This window comes from Diadema setosum, chromosome 5, assembly GCF_964275005.1.
Source record: "Diadema setosum chromosome 5, eeDiaSeto1, whole genome shotgun sequence".
In the NCBI taxonomy this organism is placed as follows: Eukaryota; Metazoa; Echinodermata; class Echinoidea; order Diadematoida; family Diadematidae; genus Diadema; species Diadema setosum.
Genome location: NC_092689.1, coordinates 5,902,145 through 5,923,182, shown reverse-complemented (window position 1 = coordinate 5,923,182; position 21,038 = coordinate 5,902,145). Strand labels below are relative to the sequence as shown.

At 39.7% G+C, this 21,038-nt stretch overlaps 1 protein-coding gene and 1 long non-coding RNA gene across 2 annotated transcripts; one reads left to right on the top strand and one right to left on the bottom strand.

Moving 5' to 3' along the window:
* Positions 1-1,733: 1,733 nt before the first annotated feature.
* LOC140229026 (uncharacterized) lies at positions 1,734-20,660 on the top strand. The gene is made up of 4 exons (XR_011901264.1): positions 1,734-1,766; positions 18,184-18,343; positions 19,674-19,752; positions 20,286-20,660. It is a non-coding gene; the product is annotated as an uncharacterized lncRNA (long non-coding RNA).
* On the bottom strand, positions 7,924-12,135 carry LOC140229025 (30 kDa spicule matrix protein-like). The gene is made up of 2 exons (XM_072309288.1): positions 11,989-12,135; positions 7,924-8,728 (listed from the first exon to the last, which is right to left on the bottom strand). The coding sequence occupies exons 1-2, from the start codon at positions 12,087-12,089 to the stop codon at positions 8,080-8,082; spliced, it is 750 nt and encodes a 249-aa protein (XP_072165389.1). The 5' UTR covers positions 12,090-12,135; the 3' UTR covers positions 7,924-8,079.
* Positions 20,661-21,038: the final 378 nt, after the last annotated feature.

Genomic DNA, 21,038 nt, shown 5'->3' with positions numbered 1-21,038 from the left:
TGGTACTCCACGTCATAAATTGAAATGAAATGAAATGAATGTTTTCCCCTATTATGGGTTTTTGATTTGCCAGTGGAATCATCAAAGAATTTGCTAAGCGCCAGCTTCACAGATATAGGACTGAGAATGTCGAAAAATATTGTGGAGTTTAGGTTATGTAATCCCAAGGATTGTAATAAAACCGCCACGACTTGTGATTGGTTGAAATGTCATTAAGTGAGATTTAAATTGTATATTTTTATTCAACAACTGAATTGGTTGATATTTAAGCCAATTATATACATGTAGGCCTAAATTTGTGTAGCATGTCATAGTGGCAAAATTGCATGGTGGTATAGGACCCACTAGCCTACCGGTGGCGTTTGTCATCTTGGAATGGAATGCATGGTGTGTGATATTAGTAATGATGACAAGGATTGTGCGTGTTATCATCATTATTATTTTTTGCATATCATATATATATATATATATAATGTACTATGATATGTGTGTATGTATATGAATACATATAAGACATATCAGAGAGAATACTATATAGGCCTATATATATATATATATATATATATATATATATATATATATATATATATAAAACAGTATAGGTATACAATGCACGCCCCTTATAATAAACACGGTTATAATGAACGAAATTTTCATTACAACGAAGTAAAAACTCATGTCCAAAATTATCGTCTTAGATTATATTCAGAGTGTTCTTAAAATTTAATTTTCGACGAAAATTCAATACAACGAAAGAAAACAGCTGGCTCCGAGGACTTAATTTGTTATAACGGGAGTCCACTGTATATAAATGTTGATTATAGAATGAATTATACGCATCTAATACAAACACCAAGAATGGAACCATAGTGGTGGAAAGGTGAGAGGTTCATACATTCGGTGATGCTCGCGAGTTCAAGACGAGTTCAAGAACTAGAGTTCATGACGTCATTGTGGACAACAATATAAAGGAAAAATTCAACAATAATTAATTTGTCACTGAAATTACACATTCCATCAACTTGATACTGATATAATATGTGAAGGGTTGTAATAAATTCCCCCTGCTTTCAGAAAGCGGTTAGTCAAGTGCTCTTTCATTACGCTGGTAAAACATGTTGAATTTTGTATCATTTTCATTATAATTGTTGTCCACACATGATGTCATAAACTCAAGCAGTCTCCTCATCCAGTCATTCCAACACCAAAACTTAAAAAATTCATAACTTTTGCAGCGATTGTCCGATTTTCCTCAAACTTTGACTGATAATTATGTTCTAATATGATGTTGCTGCTTTCACGCAATCCACATTTTTCTTTGAGCTTGGTTTCCTTACAAAAGTCACGACTCTTCCTGCAGAAATCTAGAAATGTAGTGTTCACATCAAAGTAACGAATAAGCAAATTCACTGAAAAATAATAATTCATTTTTCTGAAGAAATATTTTCTAACGTCTCATGAACAAATGTAAAATTGAAAGCAATCCGACGATTTCTTCAGTTAGATTAAGCATTACCGGGTTCTTTTGTCCTTTTCTGGGTGGTTAGCTTTACTTGGGTATACCATAGATTTCATATCAGCCGTAGATTTTAATCACTTATATAAACCGATGAATCCCATTTATTTTTATGTTTATTGGAAGAAAAAAAAAATATTTTGTACTTGATTGTCTATGTAAGGTGTAAAAGTGACCAGTAAAATATAATGTGTGATTAACTTGTTTGTTTTCATCAGGGTGCAAATTGTAGATCTTGGATCGGCCATAAGTGAGTATATTGAGCATTGTGATTTGCTTTAGTTGTACGAATCTATATAGCATGATTATGAGATTAAAAATGTTAGATTGGACACTAAGACATAAGACGACATTTTCTTTCATCGAAAGAAAATCACTTTATTTCACATATATAAGGATATAAAGGCAAAGTAATCAAACTGACATCTTTAAACTATTATTTGCCTATTAAAGTAGGGCCGTTTCCTTTGCACATGCGTTTATAATAGACAAGTTCATGACTATACACATATTTCGGCTTGATATGCTGGAAGATAATATTTAAGCCATCCCTTCAACGTTGTGTTTTCGGAGGCCAGCTTAATGCAGGTTAAAGAGATGATACAGTTTTTGGTAGAGATGGGGTCAGGTTTTGACTTTTTACAAGATGATTAGAAACCATTTATATGAAATATTCAAGAGTATACAATTCTGAGAGGAATTCAAAGTTTGTTAGATGAAAATCGGTGTTGAAATGGCTGATATATCAAAAAACAGAAACAAAGTAAAACAAAGCTGTCCTAATGTATAAAAGGTGGGACCAACCTTTTATCAGGACCTCTTTTATTTTTGGATATCTCGGTCATTTCAAAACTTTTTTTTTTCAAATAGGCCCTAAACTGTGACTTCCTCTTAGAATTGTGTGCTCTTTAATATTCCAAATAAAAAGTTTTTAATTACCTCGTAAAAATTGAAACCTGAATCTCCATCTCAACCAGAACTATACCATCCCTTTAAACTCTGTCCGTGAGAGAGGATCATCGATTCTTGATATAGAAGTAGAGAATGGCGCGCTGTAATATGTAAAGCAGCTATATAAAGGAGGAGGGTCGTCCACCTTTCTGGGTGAAGTGAGAGGAGTGTTCGAGTATAGGACGGAGGCGGACCTAAGGAAGAACTGCATATGAATGATGGTGCCTGTTAGTGGGTGGGCGTCGATAACGCTGGCTTCGAACTACCTCATGAAGGCGAGAGCCAGCTAGTCCTGCAATGCCAGCTGCGAAGTTATTCAGCGGTCTTTGCTCAGGGTGCTGGTTGTATTCTCTTAACATTGCGCCTTGGTTGTTGGTCGTGGCATTGGTGGCGGTCGGCAGCCTGTACTCACAAACGAAGGACCTGAAGGTTCTAGCCTCTTCCATCCTCCATTGGGAAGAAATGTCGATGGTATTTGGCCCCTGCGGCTGGTTCTGTATACTAGCCTCGAATATAACCGCGCCAAAGGGTTCCTGAAACGGCCCAATGGTCGCTTGAGGGTCTTCCCAATTGGTGTGTGTGACGTTCTCACCGCTGAACCATCTCCACGTCATTGAACCCGCATCAATGTGAAGACCAAGCCAAACATGTCCTGGGTCCACGTTCGTAGATAGTATCCACCCATACAGGAAGTTATTTTCATCTTCAGAGTTCAGCGTGACTAGACTCGCTCCAGCCTTCTCATTCTGGCAGCGTATGTTGGCCCCTGTCTGATTTAGACCGCCAGAATCCGTGACTTGTATAGTGCCGGTAGAGGCTGTCTGAATCGTGCCCCCATGCATCATCCTGAAAGATAAACACAAACTGATTAGTTTTAAGGGATGGGGATCGACATACAAATCGATCCAAATCAGTGAATGTTATGTTTTGCACAATTTAGCTTTAGGACCTAACTCAAAATTAATCAGCTTCGAATGCATGGCGGGAACAACGATAGAATTTGTCTGTATTGTTTCACATTGGCTGTGCATGAGCTTCTTCCCTATACTGAGCCTACGGTTTTTTTTTTGTTTTTTTTTTTCTGTTGCGACGGTATTCACACTGATGTCCTCTATACAAGGGTACTTTCATAATTATGTAAACTCTAGTCCAGTGTCAGGCACCCTGCCTCTAACTGTGGCCTTTCGCTAAAATACAGAGGGAAAATACCCCGAAAAATCCACATCTGTGTAACTATCATTATAGTTGTGAATATCCACAGGAAAACTCACTTCTTCAGCTAAAAATTCTACTGAATCTTAATTTTCCTCCGAGGACAATCCGCGACCAATATCCATAGAGACGACCGTGAACTATACCTCTGCCGCCCACAATTTTATAGGTCTGTATGCCATGGCCGAATGATTAGGTGGTCATCGTTTAGTATTCACGACGTTAGTTGATATTGATATAACCATGGACCTATTATGCCCGTGATTCTAACGCGACAGAATGTGAACATTGTAATCGTTCATAACGGTCGTTCTCTATCTATATGATACTAATCTGTAGGACCAGAAAGTGTTTGTATTATGTGCTGCAGTATATGGTAGAGAAGCACCGCGAACGCCAACAGAGCCGGCGAAAAATGATGAGAAGCATCTAAAGATGAAATTATTGTATGATGGGCGAAGAGCAGCATCAGCATTGAAATTATATCCCAGTACCAGAAACCGCATATAGAATGATCAAGATACAATATTTGTGCCAAGTGCTCTCGGATTTGTTGTTTCCGTAATCATGGATAACAATGATATATTGTGGCAACTGGATAAGACCGCATTTTTGATGAATCACGCATTTTACAAATCCCCTCTTTCACAGCAGACCTAGCACATAAAATTGGACATTATGTTCCGAACGTGGTCCTCTGTACCAGACAAGGCAAGTGGATTGGCGATCGTATCTGTAATCTATAGCATCTGACAGCTTAGAGGACAAGTTCACCTTCATAGACATGTGGGTTTAGTGAATGCAGCAATGTTAGTAGAACATATCAGTGAGAGTTTGAGGAAAATCAGACAATCCGTTCAAAAGTTATGAATTTTTAAAGTTTCTGCTTACTAAAGGCTGGATGAGAAGACTACTATGGCTTGTGATGTCACATGAGTACAACGATATAAAGAAATATTAAAGAAAATTCAACATATTTTTACTTTTCTCGCATAACAAAAGAACACTCGACTTCTCTCTTTCAAAAGGTAAGGGGAATAATATTACCCTTAACATACGTCAGTAACTATAGTTGACGAAATGTGCACTTTATTCAAAAAGTGATATTTTGTGAAATTCTCTTTTTATTTTCCTTATATCGTTGAACGCATGTGACATCATACACTGTGGTAGTCTTCTCATCCAGCAGTGACTGCGCAGATACTTAAAAAAATTCATAACTTTTGAACGGACGGTCTAATTTCCCCCAAACTTTCACTGATGTGTTCTATATACTAATTGCCTTCACTCAATCCACATGTCTATGAAGGTGGACTTGTCCTTTAAATTGCCGTTCCTCGAGGAACGATCCTATATGTATACTCTGTATTATGTATTTCTTTTTTGTTTGTTTTTATACTTTTATCTTTTTTGTTTGATGGAAATAAAGTATAAGTGAATTCAATTCAATCCAGTTCAATTGAGGAATAACCCTAAACTCTATCTCACAGGTCTATAAACATGATTGTGGAGATTTTTAGTTTGGCATGAATACGAAAAATCCTACTTTGATCTTTACCCAGAAGAAAATATTCAGTTTCTGTCAACCATGCAATATTCCATGTCGCAAAAAAAAAAAAACAAAAAAAAAAAACACCAAATTTCGGAGCGTTTCATTGTAACGAGAGTGGCCCATTTCTTTCCCCATTACGAGATCGAATTGTTCCGTAAACTACTAACTTGTATCACTTTTATATTACAATATTGTACGTGCCAGGCGCCTCGGCAAATTTTGTACGCAAGAATGAAAATATATCCACACCGTTCACCTCAATAACTCAGGCGAACATGATATGGATTTGGGGGGAAAGGATCAGAAGGTATGAATAATTATCCTCTATAGTATAGGACGTTTTCAAGCGGCGCGTTAAAAACGATGAGCACTTACCTATAGCAGCTTCCAGCATAGTGTGTCCAGTACATGTCACATGTGGCCTGCGATACCATCGCCTGGGCCAAAAGAGCCCCAAGAAGGAGAAGATACATCACGAACGAGTGGAAAACAAAAAGGTGGAAGAATTGAATCAATTTAACTGTTGTCGAGCAAATACCCACAGCAGGGATGAGTTGGAGCCAGTGCTGGCCTTAAGGAAGATTCCAAAGTCTTCGAAGGCGACAGCCTAAACATCGAAGATGAATTCACCAAGATTTCCACGGTCTCATTTATATATGGTAGTTATTCATTATCCCCCGGCTCCGCCCTCTTTCCTGGCACTTATCCAGAGCTCTCTTTGTCAACTCATCGATCTATAAATATTCGTTGTACAGGTCTTGATATATGCGCCCTTCCTATACCCCTGCGTACCTCTGTGACCATGATTTCTTACCTAATTGAACCTGACAAGATACTCTGAAGCCCCTTGAAAAACTGTTTATTTTTTTTACACAGTTGCGTGACTTCTACTTATTAAAAAACAGAAGTTTCTTTCCTCCAAACGCAGCTCCAGGGTCAAATTTATGAACTCTTAGTCCCTTCACTCTTCCTCTATTATTAGATTGCTAAGAAAAGGCCGAGATTTTACAATCAGTGCGATTATAAGGAGTTTCATACCTATTCAAGCTTGTTTATTTATACTCGTCAACTCTATGCACAGCAACGATTACATCCACCAGGAATAAAGAAAGCAAGGTCGCAATGAGTTCTCGTAATTTTCAATCCAACGCTTGGTCATTATATTTTGAAATCGATCTGAAACAAATCAAATCAACAAATAATATTTTGAACTGGCGATCGGTCGATTCTAAGTTGATCTGTTTAATTATAGTCAAGGCAAGAGCAGTACTGTAAACTGTGACCACAGCTTGTTGTTTGTGTTTTTGTATCTATCAAACAAACGTCATTCGTTTCCGCCTCGTATTATCCGAGACACCCTCCCCTCCCCTCTTTCCGGTTGTTCTTTGTAAGATCGATTGAAGTAGCCGAAGAGGGCTCTTGCTCGACGACAAAGTTGTTAGCTGTCATAATGTATATTGCCGAAAGTTGTTAGCCGTTGTAATGTATATTGCCGAACGTTTTAGCTGTTATAATGTATATTGCCACAAGTTGTTAGCTGTTATAACGTATATTGCCGAAAGTTGTGAGCTGTTATAATGCATTATTGCCGAAAGTCGTTAGCTGTTTAGATTGCTAGGGCCTATATCACTCTACACTTGATATCAAAATGAACAGTGTGTGAAACTAGTGTGCTGAATGGATGTCTAAAGTAATCCTTGAGCGGGAACTGCAAACGTAACTGTATCGGTTCAAATGAAGAAGGCGCTCTCTCTTTCCGTCTGCAGCAGAGCCGTGTTAAAACGGCCACCATTCTGTGGTTTTCCGGAGAACAGTCTTCACCTGAGGCTACCCCGAGGCTACCCTGCGTTTTGTGACCTGTTTAGACGGGGCTTAAAATTGAATGAGATTATCAATCGCTTCATGACACAATTATTTCATTTGACTGAATGCAGTTTATTGTGGTCGATATCACTTTCTCATGAAGACATTAAAATGAAACAATATACAATTACATAACTTGTTTGATTGTGTCCGATCTATTTTTGTCTTCATAGTAAATCTTTGCTATCAGTCTTTGATATTATCCTCTCTTGAAGGTCAACTATGACATGGGCTATATATCCTACAGCAGCCGAACGTCAGACAATGTCTCTCTCTCTCTGCACATACGGACATGTTCACAATTTTTGTGTATGTATGCATGTATGCATTTCAAGCACATATATTCCTGCTCATATGTGAATACATACACATGCATTCACATATTATATTCATGTATGTGTATGTATATAAGGTATAATACATACCATGGGTGTGTATTCATATTAATGATAGTAATTGTAATGTTGTTAGTATTATACGTAATCAGATACGATATTGTAGTTTTAATCTTATTGAGCCGTACAGAATGTAATTATACGGTAACCACAGAGAGCGAAACACTGTCAGAAACAATTTGTTTCAACAAAAGAAAACTCACTTTATTCAACACACGTAAGATACACAAAGCAAATCAAACTAATTTTACGCAAAGGGAAAATGTTCATTTCGTGTTCAGACTCAGCAGAGCCATCAACTTCGCCCTTGCAGTTACATTATATTACAGCCAGTGAGGCAAATTCCTAAGTCACCGTAAGTCCGAGAGCGGGATGGCTTCCTTCTTTTCGGACAGTGTCGGTGGGATTTTGGAATCAAAGCCCGGGTGAGATGGAATGTGAAATAATTGAATCTAGTGCGAGAAAGTTGTCTGAAGAATTCGGAACGCAAGTTAAATGAAAGTATTCAGTCTCTGGCAGGGGATACTCGGAAGTACAGAGCGACTCTCTCAGATGACTCGCGATGGTCTGTAAGTAGGAAGGAGACCGACCTATGGAAGGACGGCGAAGAAATTTCTCTGTCTGTAAGCGGAAGGGCGTCTGTACCGCTGGTTTCGCACGATTTCGTGGAGACGAGATCCCGCCATTCCCTGAGTGCCAGCCGCGAAGCTGTTCAGCGGTGCCACATCTTGCTGGTAGTAGCCTTGTCTCAGTAGTGCGCCTTGGCCGGTGCCGGTGGTGCCGGTGGTATTTGTGTTGATCGGCAACTTGTACTCACATAGGAAAGACCTTCTGGTATGGGGCTCTTCTATCTTCCAGTGTGGAGAAATATCGATGACATTCCGCCCCGTATAGAGCTGTGGATCAGCCTCGAAGAGAGTGGCGCCCATCGGTTCGTTGTACTCTAGCGCCGCCTGGGGGTCTTCCCAATTGACGTAGGTAACATTCTCACCGCTATACCATTTCCACATAAAGCCTATCTTATGGAGGCCGATCCAGGTTGCTGAGGGATCTCTGAAAGAGGTCAACACCCACGTAAACAGAAAGTCACTTTCTCTCACGGAGTTGATCGTAACAAGACACGCGCCAGCCTTTTCCATTCCACATCGTTGGTTAGCTGCCAGCTGACTTAGACCATCGGGATCAGTGATTTGTATCCTGCTTCCAAAACCTCTCCCAATCGACCCACCGTGCAACAGTCTGAAATATAAGGACAAACTGCATGGTCAGTCTCAATGAATGTCTCAAGCATACCGTTTGAACGGGGAATAATAAACCTCAGTTCAATCATCGTGATTGTTATAGCTGCATCAGTGTTTAGCCTGATTAAAAATCTCGAGTTACTGAGGCTCCTGGCATTGATCTGATGACTCGCAGAGTGCTAAGGCTCCGTGTTTGTTATTTTGAATTTTCACGAACTACTGCTTTTCCGTTTGTCTCTATATTGGATCATTACAACGTATACACATACTTTCCAAATATTTCATCGAAGTACTTTGATTGAGTAATTTAATTCGTTTATCAATATAGTCAAGTATTTCTTCCCATTACCTCTCACAGTGGTCTTTGGATGGGGATTAAGAACATTTTGGTAATACACACGAGCGCGCGCGCACACACACACACGCACATACAATGTATGTATTATATAAGAATAAATATACAATCATTTCTGTTGAAAAAAAACCAGAGGTATCATAGGCGGTAAACATCCCTAATCAAATTTGCCATCGATAACGATTAGGTCCCATTACACCACTCCCCATTATCCCACTCTTCAGAAACAGGTGTAGCAAAGCAAATAATCAGCTCTGCGTATTGGGTGATAAAAAAAAAAAAACTGTGAATCGCAAGATTAATTGTCTGGATGCAAGTAGGTGTGGTTATATCTGTAACTGCAGTAGCAAGGGAAATTAGTGTTCTAATTTTGAGCATCTAAAGATATAGACAGTTGATTATTGATTTCTATTTATATCACATCCATTATTTACCATTCTAACGTTTTCGAAATTTAGACTTAGATCTCGCCCGGGATAGAATGCTTAAAGCATAGAATAGAATTAGTCGTGCAAGTGTGCGGTATACCATTCGAATATTTTGCCCGTCGTCATTACGCTGAAAGGCTGATGCTTTAGTTTTAGGAGGTATCCATGGAGGAAAAGCAATCTATGACGGCCCAGCGAAAAATGGCAATGTCTACAACCGATTCCATCGAGAGGAGATACTTGCTCCTATGTCATCAACATCTTTCTTAATCCTATTCCCACGTTTCGCGTGATTATTCCGCAACGCGTGATGCTCCCGCCGCGACATTCTATGACTTTTTTCTTTCAAGTATCGCGAAACTTTTGAGACCAAATTTGTTGCTCCAATTTGTCGACCCCAAAATTGCTCAAAAGCGTGATTTTGTGTACAAATCCAAAGTAAATTGTATTTTTGCAATTAATTCATATGAAAATGAATATTTTTACTTTCTATGGCTGATAATGATTTATTCTAGCCTGATTATGCTTTTAAAATTTCTGCGACGAATTCTGACGAAAAAACAAAACAAAAACAAAAGGTAAAAACAAGGAAATAATTAAGAAATTCCATAAACAATAAAATACGTTAGAAATAATTATAAAGCCGAATTTTCGCTTCAATATTATTGTTGAGGATATTGAAAAGAACATGTTCACCAAAAATTAGAAGTCTTGGAGCTTGGAAATTGTTTTTGCATAAATCAGCATAGATTAATTAATATAAAATACATAAATCAAAATGTGAAAAATCTAACTGTACAGTCTTGTAGAGATTACAATGGCCTCTATCTTAGTGCAAATTTTCGCGAGGATTGCGCGATCCACGACCGCGATCTGAAGGGGGAGGGCCAAAAAGCCCCCCCCCCCCCCCGTTTCAAGTCCCTCAAAAAACCCGGTGGGATTAGGATTAAATAATTTAGCAGTTGATGATGTCATCTGCCAATAGATTGCCACCAAAATCGTATGCTGAAAGTATGCAACATCAATGATAACTAAGTCAAAGGAGGCTAAGCATTGCAGAAAGTAGGTTAAGTAATCTAATGAGAAAAAGAAGGTCTTACGTCACGACTGTGACTGGCTTGTAACCTTTAATTTTGAAAAAAAAAATATATATATACATATATTATCTATGGACTACAATCTTCCACGCGCAAATGCTGTTGTTTATTCATTTATTCACCATTATTGTTATCAGCATTATCATTGTCATTATAATTATCATTATCATCATTTCTGTTTTATTTCCACAGGGTAGTCTCATTAAGACCTACAGGTTCTGCTCTTTCATAGAAAGAGAGCCCTGCTATAATGATAGAATATTCATCGTGACTCAAAGTAACATTACTCGTGCATAGTGGAACAGTAAAACCATGAAATCTGCGCAATTGATACTTGTTGGAATACATACACTAAGAAAGTCGAATTGAATATTCTGAATAAGTATTTTCGTTTACATAAAATAGAAACAAAAACATAACATTGCCGTTGTAGCTGCTTAAATAACCAGTTATACGGAAAATTCCATATTGGGAATAGACACATATAGGGAAATAGAGGAGCCTTACGTTATCAAAAAGTGATAGTGATGGAAGCGCAAAAGTAACGTTGTGAAACCTTGGAGATCAGAGTCAACAATGCAAGTCCCACTTTCATTTAGTGGGAAATAAAAGCGACGCTACATACACCATGCACGTTTACTTTGTTCATTTTTTTTTATTATATAATTTCACGCAGGTCGGTAGTTCCAATAAAAAAGCCTTCTCAACGAGTACCTGGAATCTCACAAGAAACGTATCGTATTGCTTTCTCTGAAATCGTAATATCGCATTAATCCTCTGAAAGCAATACTTTCGGCATGGTCTTTGATTTTAAATCTTTCTCTGCGAATGACCCAAATGTGCACAGATTTCACAAAATTATATGGACGGGAGGTTAAGGTGGCAAGCAGACGGTTAAATATGAATGTCTCATTACTGGAGATGCGCGCTGTATGATAAGGCAGCAGTACTGTAATCGTCTTCCCAGTAACAAATAAATACTTTACCTATATAGAGAGTATTAAGTGTCTAGTGTCAAGTCTTATCTCATCTTTTGACCTTAACTTATCAGTATAATGCAAATGGTAGAAATAATGTTCTGAATATCGTAATGATATTGATAAATGCAAGATAAATATCAGATGGCTAATCACGTATATCATTCAGCAGGCGGAATTTCACCCTACTTTAGATGAAGCACCCAAACTTATTTTGAATTTTAAATGAGAATTTTCATTTAGAAAGTAAAGCGATTGATCTCGCAACAATGTAGGCCATCAGTGTTTGTCAATCATATTGCTATCAGTGGTGATAGCAGAGAGAAAGAGAAAGAGAGAGAGAGAGAGAGAGAGAGAGAAGGGGGAGGGGGAGAGAAGGAGGAATGAAGATGAATACTCACCGATAGCAACTTCCGTCAAACTCGGTCCAGTACTTCTCACACGTGGCGTGCGATGTCACCGCCTGAGCTAGAAGAGCTCCAAGAAGTAGAAGGAGAGCCATCGCGGATGATAGGAAATGGTGACACAGATGAGCTCCAATTCAAAGTGCAGATACAATGTAGTGGATGGCAAACACAAAAGAGGAATGGCTTCGAGCTCGTGCAAAAGTACCAAGAAAACAACCGGCAGCCGAGGTTTCTAACAGCACACATGAATTCGGGACAATATCCACGGTCTTATTTATACTGCGGTTTTGTTCATTACTATCCCGCTCCGCCCTCTTTTCTGGCTCCCATCCAGGGCTCATCGGTTCGTAATACGTCTTCTATTGATGCACGTATTGCGCGTCCCGGCGTGCCTCTGCGACGATAAGATCCTACCAAATTGAACCTGGCACGGTGTCTTGACGCTCCTTGGAAGACTGCCGTATAGTTTGACGATTATGAACAGTTGTCTCATATCTTACATCTTTTGTTCTTTAAACATTGTGATTGTTCCTCAATGAAAGACGTTGTACATAATTTTTATGCTCGTTCTTCTTTTCCTGTTTAGCATTGAGCTGAGAAATGGCAGAGGAATGGTGGCCGAACGAGGCTGAACAGCGTCCTTCCCATCAATGCCTACTCTCTTCATGTCATCCCTAGCAACGCTTGACATCCGCTCGGGCGAACGTCCTGCGAGATTTCGTAATTTCAGCAGAAACTCAACTTACCACTTGGTTGTTATGTAGAGAAGTAAGAGGTAATTCCCCAAAACCCAAGCCTCACTGGACGATTTGGATTGGTGATTAGTCACTCGTTGTTAGTGATTGAGAAAAAAAAAATCACGATGTCATGTATTTTACACAGCCCTGATTGGACAATTTGAAATAGCAACTGAATAACAAGCTTTGTACTATAATACAGTGCACGCCCACACGACGGGTGAGTGGCATGGACTTTGTGAAATTATAAATCTCCCCAAATCACATTTTTTAAATTTCTGTTGTATAGCCCTAATGGCATAATGCAGAGATATGTAACGTGTTTCATCAATCAGGTATAGCTGGGTTATACACGCATCAGGGTTCAGACAGGACGGTTATCCCCAGGACATGGATATTTCTCCTATAGGTGGTAATCTGGTCAACTTCTGTGAAGTGACTATAGTATATACATACATTCGCAGTGTAGCTTTGATTGACTGCTATTGCCATTGTTTGAGTTTATGTACGGATTCCTTTGACGTGGCCACTAAACTGTAAGTGTCAATGCTAATAACCGGGGAACCTCGAACTTCAGGACCATTGATTGCCTTCGTAGAACTGGTATAGGCAGTGAGGATAAGGCACGTTACCCAACCAGGGCCTTGTTTTATGAAGAGTTATCATTGATGATATAGTTGATTTTTATCATAAGTCTATGGCAGCCAATGGGTTAAGAAAATTTACAATCGATTATATCTTTTGATAAAGCGGGGCCCAGGGATACCGAAATATCTAATTAAAATCGAAACAGTAATTTTTTTAAAAAAAAGTAAATGCTATATGATTTGATACAGGTGGATGCTGGATGCATTTCGGCAATCAGAATTACATTGACCGAATGAATGTACAATTGTATTGATAAGCACGCATCGTGCTTACAGGTCAATATAAATCGCTATTGCAAGGAGTTGGAGATATTCATAAGCAAAGTGTAACTATGGCCCATTTGGCTAGTCATAGACAAGCTAATTGAGCCCATGACGCATTTTGGTTGAAACCTCGTAACACTGCCAAGTTTGTGACCCATTCATGGCCTCCTCGCTCTCCTTGCGTTCTGCCATTCTTTTTCTTGATCGTTCTTCTCACTGCTCTTCCTTTCCAAAACCTTTCACAAACAGGGCAACATCAATTAATCATGAATCGATCTGATTTTCCCGTGAAATTCTGGAAGTATTTATTTCCCCTCTCGCATTGATGGACATTTTTTTTTCCTGGCCAATATAATTATCACGCTATTTCCCGTTTTGTATAGTCGCAAAAAACCGTCCCATGTTTGACTCACTCTGATATCATTTCATGAATCCCGATCTACATCAATCAATCAGAATTGTCCACCCTCTTCAGGTCTCTTCCTAGTCGCCAATTTCCCTGCAGTTGCCACCACCTGCTGAGATTGGTGTCATGACTGATGACATTGAGGAGATTTTTTTTCTTCTAATTTTAGTCTGAGTGTGTTTGTGTGTATGTGTGTGTGTATGTTCCCTTTTTCTATCTATGCTCTTGCTCCTCTCGGCAATGAAATTATTATTTTTCTCTACTTTGTAAAAACTATCAGTTTTTGTTCAGCACAAAAACTTGTTCAACACAAAAATGCTAGTTAGTTGTCTTTTCCGTCTTGACTTGATTTGTTTGTTTCATTTTCATCTAAGAAGATGGCTGGATAGCCCATACTCAGCTGCAATACCTGGTCTTCCATGGGGTCCAGTTGGACGCAAGGCGGCACTACTTCACCGGGTTAAACACCCTGCTCTTTGCAATGAAGCAAGTGGGATCTTTTACGTGCATGAGTTGTTACTCTCTCACACACGGGACCTTCATTTTATGTCCTATCCGAAGGACAGAGTGTTTTGCCTCTTACTAGAGGGGACGGTATGATTAAACACAACACTGCTCAGTGGGACCCGAGAATCGAACCGGGGTCCTTAGGATCGTAAGGTAGACGCCCTACTGACTGAGCTATAGCTCACCACCCTTTCTTTGGAGAGTTTCCTTTTCTCTCCCCCACCCACCTCCTCCTTTCTCTCGTCCCAGTATAAAAAGAGTTATTGTGTTGCTTATGATTATGTTTTGTTCTTTTTTGGCAGAGTTTAACAATTTTCTATCCTCCTGATAGCACACTGAGCTAAAGGCCTTGTCACACCTTTCCGGGCAATTCTTGCGTGCGACTTGCGAAGAACAATTTTTACTACCCGGAGGTCCCCGCAGGCGCAGATGACCCGTACATGACAGTTACTAGCACGTATCTCACCCGTAGTTACCCGGAGTTGCTCACGCAAGTCCCTTTCACCCGCAGCCAAGTTTAGACCCTGTCATATCTTTCCGGGCAAGCTAGGCTGGCTTGTTGCGTTTGGGGATTTTTCAGCACGCAGGACAATTTTTGCAGGCGGACAAGGATTATTGGGCAAGTTTCGCATGCGTTACCTGTGGACCCGTACGTTCTACTTCCGTGTGACCTGCGTGTCAGGCGCGTGGGTGGTGAGTGAGGGCTGACTACTCGGTGAAGGAACCCCTCTGAAGGAATGGCAGAAGTCTCACGATGTCATTATCTTGAAGCATACGGGGACTGCAAAGTAGGGCCTACCTGCGTTACAGCTGCGAAGTGTCTGCGTGGGAGCTGCCTTCAAGGTGCCACCGCTAAGGCTTCCTACTGGCGTTCTGCGTGGACCTCTGCGGGCAATCCGCGCGACTCACCCGGAAAAAGTTTTGGTCATGCTCAAAACTTGGCTGCGGGTAAATCGTACTTGCATGTGCACCTCCGGACAACTACGCGCGAGATAAGTACTGTTAGGTGCGGACCAACTGCTGGGAGGTCCGGGTAGCAAGTGTCTCCCCGCACGTCAACCCGCAAGGCTTCACACGACACGGTGTAAAACAAGGCCTCCAGCATGCTCAAAACTCGTTCCGGGTGAGTCGCGGGGGTTTGCTCGCAGAGGTACACGCAGAACACCAGCAGGAGGCCCTTAGCGGCAGCACTTCGTAGGTAGCTCCCTCTCAGGTACTTCGCATCCGTAACGCAGGTACTTCGTAGTCCCCGTATGTCACTCGTAGCTGAAATGGATCTGTTTCAAAGCTCTCACGCAGATCACACGGAATACACGCAAGTATCAGGTAAATAGCACGCATCTAGCAATAAGACGCAAGTACGGAACTCGCCAACATCCTTGTCCGCCCGCAGAAAAATGTGGCTTGAAAATCCCTACTCGCAACAAGCCCGCGTAGCTTGTTGTGACAGGGCCTGTGGAAACGGTAGGGAATTAAGGCTTATTCTGATCATCACAAGTTGCAGTGTTTATTTCATTACAGCATATTATGATTATTTCTTATTTTTGGTAGAAATCAGCTATGGGTAAATCTTCATGATCATCTTGTCTGTCAAGACTTAGTGTCTTATCATAGAATGGTGGGAAGAGAAAAGTTGGCTCAGGGTCGCACCCTGGAAGCCGCACTTTGAATCAACCCTCAGATGACGAAAGTGACAATGGAAGTGAACTCGGGCAGAGAACAAAGCCCAACAAAGTTACTAGTAACATCGAGTCAGAAATGTTTCCCGGAATAGCCCCTCGATTTTATCACGTAAATGTCAGCGCTGCTGTCAGCACACGGCTGGCTGCAATGACGTGAGCATGTCACGTACATACTGTTGACTCACTTTACGGAACAAGGGCTGCTGTATCAGGTACTTTTAGATCATCACATTCTACGCAAGTTTACGTATCTTCTGCGAAGATTTACCTCACAAAGAGGGATATCGTATTTTTCACATTTAATTCACTGTTTGTTTGTTTTTTCATGTATGATCTTATAGTTTGCACATTTGTCCTGGTCACTTGTAGCTCTTAAAGCACAATGCAAGGATCATGATGGACAGTAATGTTTTCTTTTTTTTTTGCGGAGGGTCACGTTTGATTATTCATATTTTTTGTCTTCTTTTTCATATATATATATATATATATATATATATACTTATATATATACATATATAATATGACCTATGCTTGTGTGTGCATGTGTTAAAGTTCATGTTATTCATATCAAACGACACTTTCCATTGTCAATATGACGTGAAAATTTAGTTTCCTGACGTCAGCCTCAGTGTATATCGACCTAAAAATCAAGTGAGACCATCTTTGTCCGTATAGGTATTAGGCGAGAAATATCCTCTTTATCCTTTCCATTCAATGTTATTTCAATCTAATTCCAGATGTCTTTCTTTCCTTCTGGTGGACGTGTTAATTTCTTTGTTTGTATGCTTGCTGGCTTTGTGTGTGTGTGTGTGTGTGTGTGTGTCTTTTCTTTTTAGTTGGTTACAGTCTTACAATGGACCTGTTTGTCGCGAATGCTTCTTAGTCACGCTGACTAGTTTAAAAGTGTGATGGTCACGAGTGCAATGGTACAAGATTCCTCACGAGGGGAAGTAATCATGTCATGCTCTGTATTCACCGGGGAAGAAGTCAAGTTGAATCGAGAGCTCACCAACAGTCGAATGCGATCAGCCCGTCAGTGATCCATTGCACGAATAAAGACCGTTCACTATTTGTTTTATGCAACACCTTGGACCTTAACAGTTGTGGTCCAACCCATGCCCCGAATGAATATTCATTTCTCAGAGCAAGGCGAAGGCACACTAGCTGAGTAACGTTTGGAATAGTATATAAGGCTAGTGACGTCATCGTGAGTTATCCAAAACTGTTTGACGGCTTTAGAGAAGTGCGCAAAGGATCATATTAGAAAACGCCATGTGATGAGCAGTCGACCAATCGTCACTCGAATACAGGAGTAAAAAAAAAAGGCATGTTTGTCGAAGACAACCACAAATCCAAAAAAGGGCATGTTTAACTCCTTTTTGCATGTTGAAAATTTGCTGGCACAGAAATTTAATGAGGGGCCAATTGCCCCCTGTAGACATCAAATACGCCTTTAGCTTTAAAAATTATCAACTTCTTGCCTACGCAATTATGACATGTCCTGCCAGGGGCAAAAGTGATCAGTGAAAAGCACTTCCAAGGACAAATAAAAGGGGAAAATAGTATCAAAATGATAAAAAACAAGGAAATATGCTATACTCTGACATGTTTAACTTTAACAGAAAAGGACAGATTTTTTGGCAAGTTGGGCAAAGTGCGTGTCTATATACCTATGTGTGCATTCGGTCGTCAAGATTTATACTAATGCGTGACATATTTATACACTTTCGTTTTCACTTTGGTTGAGAAGTTCAAACAAAAATCTCGCAGTTCCTCACACCTTTAATTGCAGCGAGAGCGTACATCAGAAGAACTATGTCATTTCAATGAAGATTAAAAAAAAATCAAATAAAGTGGCTTACAATGCTAGTCGCATAATTCAATGAGGAAACATCATTGATATATCCTAAGTTGTTCACTTCCCAGATTCTGAACTCCCCATATAGACTGTACACAATGATTCACCAGGCTCAAGTACGTGGGCAGATAATGGATTGATTGGACTGGCAGACAACGGACTCGTCGGCGAGCTCATCGGCTGCTCAAACCCGTCAACAACTGAATACTAGGCCATGAATATCGTCATGCTCAGCTGCAATGAAAATGGTGAGAAAGTGGTTTCAAAATGCCCAATGAATTCAGAAAATACGTTTATTTTTCACACTGTCTTCCTGTATTAACTCCTTGCATTGCATTGAAGATATTGAATGTAACTGTTAGGTGATTCGTTTTTAGGTTAAGAATTTGATTTGATTCAATCAATATCATTTTCTGTAAGGCATTCAGCAATATCTTATACATATGGTTCTACACAGTATTGCTATTTCCTACAACTTCAACAATTTTCAATACACATATACATCTGTAACATAATTTCCGTATAAAAAGAGCGGCCAACAATAAGCAGAAAGCTTGACTCTATGGTAACCGATTTATGATACATACCATGTTAATACAATAAAAAATGGGGGGGGGGGCAACACGACGCACCTGTAACAGAAGGATAACAAAAAAGAAAGCGAGAGAGAGAGGAAGTAAGAAAGAGAGAGGGGGGGGGGGATTGGTGGTAGAAACCGACTAGTCTTGCCAGGTCAACTCTCCATACATTAACATGACTATAAACATGGTTATATAAATTAAAGTAATGTATACAACGTATTCACGAGTATCGCAAGACAAAATATCATACAGTGTTGGTATTCTCAAACTAAGGTTACACTGAAGTAACTTTGAACTTAAAGGAACTGTACAGTGCTAGTTGAGGTGAGGATTCAGCTTAAAACGTTTTGCGAGATATTTAGAAACCACTCAATGAAATGTTGAAGAGTATACAATTCTAAGGGGAATAGAAAGTTTATTTGAAGAAAAATCGGTTTTGAAATGACTGAGATACCTAAAAACAAGGTAAAACAAAGAGATCTTAGTAAAAGTCGTGGCCTGTCAATTTTATTAGGATCGCTTTTTTTTTTTTGATATCTCAGCCATTTCGAGACCATTTTTCATCAAATAAACGTTGAATCCTTCTTGAAATAACATGCTATTTCATATTTCACAAGCTGTTTCTCATTATCTCACCAAAAAAATGTTACAAACCTGAATCCTCACCTCAACCAGTACTGTACAGTCCTTTTACTTTGTACGTCTTTAGCATTTTGCAGAGTGAATTTGGCGCGTCCAAAGTCACATGAATAATCATAATCACAATCATTATCACTTTTGTTATCATTGTTAAACCTATTTTCATCATCATCGTCGTCATCGTCGTCGTCATTAGCATCGTTATTATTACTCTGGATTTCTCTAACTTACATCTGTATGTGTAGACCTACCTCCCTGCTCCCTCTATCTTTCTGACTCCATCAGATATATGAATAAATTATATAAGCCTGTTTCAGTATCCGGTGATGCACGATTATTCATCATTTATATTCATTAGAAATATCGTACAGGACCCCGCTGATGTACGGTGAACACTTGGCGCACATATGCCGAAGATATTCACCGGATGACATGAGGTACGTTTCGTGCAACAGGAGCTTTGCCCAATCGTGTTCACAGTCTTGACATTTCGCTTCGAGTTTTCTTCGAGTCGACAATGAAGAGCAAAAAAAAAAAAAAAAAAAAAAAAATGAAGGGCAAAAATGAAAGAGAAAATGGGAAAGAATAAAAAGAGAATAAATTTGTATCTTATGTATATGTTTATATATGTTTATATATATATTTATATAAAATGTTGATATATCGTCTGTTGAGAATGAGACGGGCGTTAAGTTGTCTCGAACACTATGGGTTTTGTGACAACTTAATGCCCTTATCATTCTCAACCAACGATATGTTTATATATATATTCATATAAAATGTTTATATTTGTGAGAAGAGCCGAAATGTAATATAACAAGGCGTTTCTGGACCCCCTAACCGTAATATATCCAGGGTTAAACTTTACCAGGTGCGCACAACAACCACGGAGATGGAAAGAGGCTCATTCTACCTCCCTGGTAAAACTTTAAACAAGATTTTTCGACACGTCATGTTCCCTTCCTCACAGGTGCCTGGCAATGTCGGGGGCAATGGTAATGACACACACAGTCTGGGGGAATGATGTTAACGTTGAAGAAACTACCCTGTGCAACATGCTACGCATAGCCGTTGTCTTCTTCTTCCCAGATTTATCGGGAGAACCAATATCATTCCTGGAAGAATCTACATGTCGCATTTATGAATACAATGCGTTTGACTGAAGGGATTCAATCAACTACCACGGATACTGCAAAGTAAGAAAACTGAAGAAAAAATGAATTGATAGACTGACTCATATATTCTATTATCGTGTTAGCAATCATGGTTGGCACATAGTGAATGTTACGGTTGCCAGAGTGGGCGGGAAGTTTCAGATGTGCCCGACAGAAATAGCATAGTTACATTTGCCCCCCCCCCCCCCACCCCTCTCTCTCTCTCTCCTTCCCTCTCTCCCTTTCTCTCTCCTTCACTCCCCCCTCTCTCTCTCTCTCCCTCTCTTTCTCTCCATCCCCTTGTCTGTCTACCTGTCTGTCAATCTATCTATCTCTTCATCTCTTATACTGGTGAGCTAGCAAGCTCGAAGTTTGATATCACGACACGGCTGTTACGATAGGACGATACAGAAGACTGCGACAGCTCGAGGCGATCAGACCGTTAGATCAAGAATGAATTAATAATCTGCGACAGACGTGAACACAAACAGACACGTCCTTCTGCTATAAAACTTAATAAAGATCTGATTTGATGCGTAGAATGTACATGTGACCTTTCTTTTCATTTC

Excerpts from the sequence above, each read along its gene's own strand:
- LOC140229025 (XM_072309288.1), bottom strand. The coding sequence starts at position 12,089 with ATGGCTCTCCTTCTACTTCTTGGAGCTCTTCTAGCTCAGGCGGTGACA. Across the intron at positions 8,729-11,988 it reads TTTGACGGAAGTTGCTATCG|ACTGTTGCACGGTGGGTCGA; the intron begins GTGAGTATTCAT and ends CTTATATTTCAG.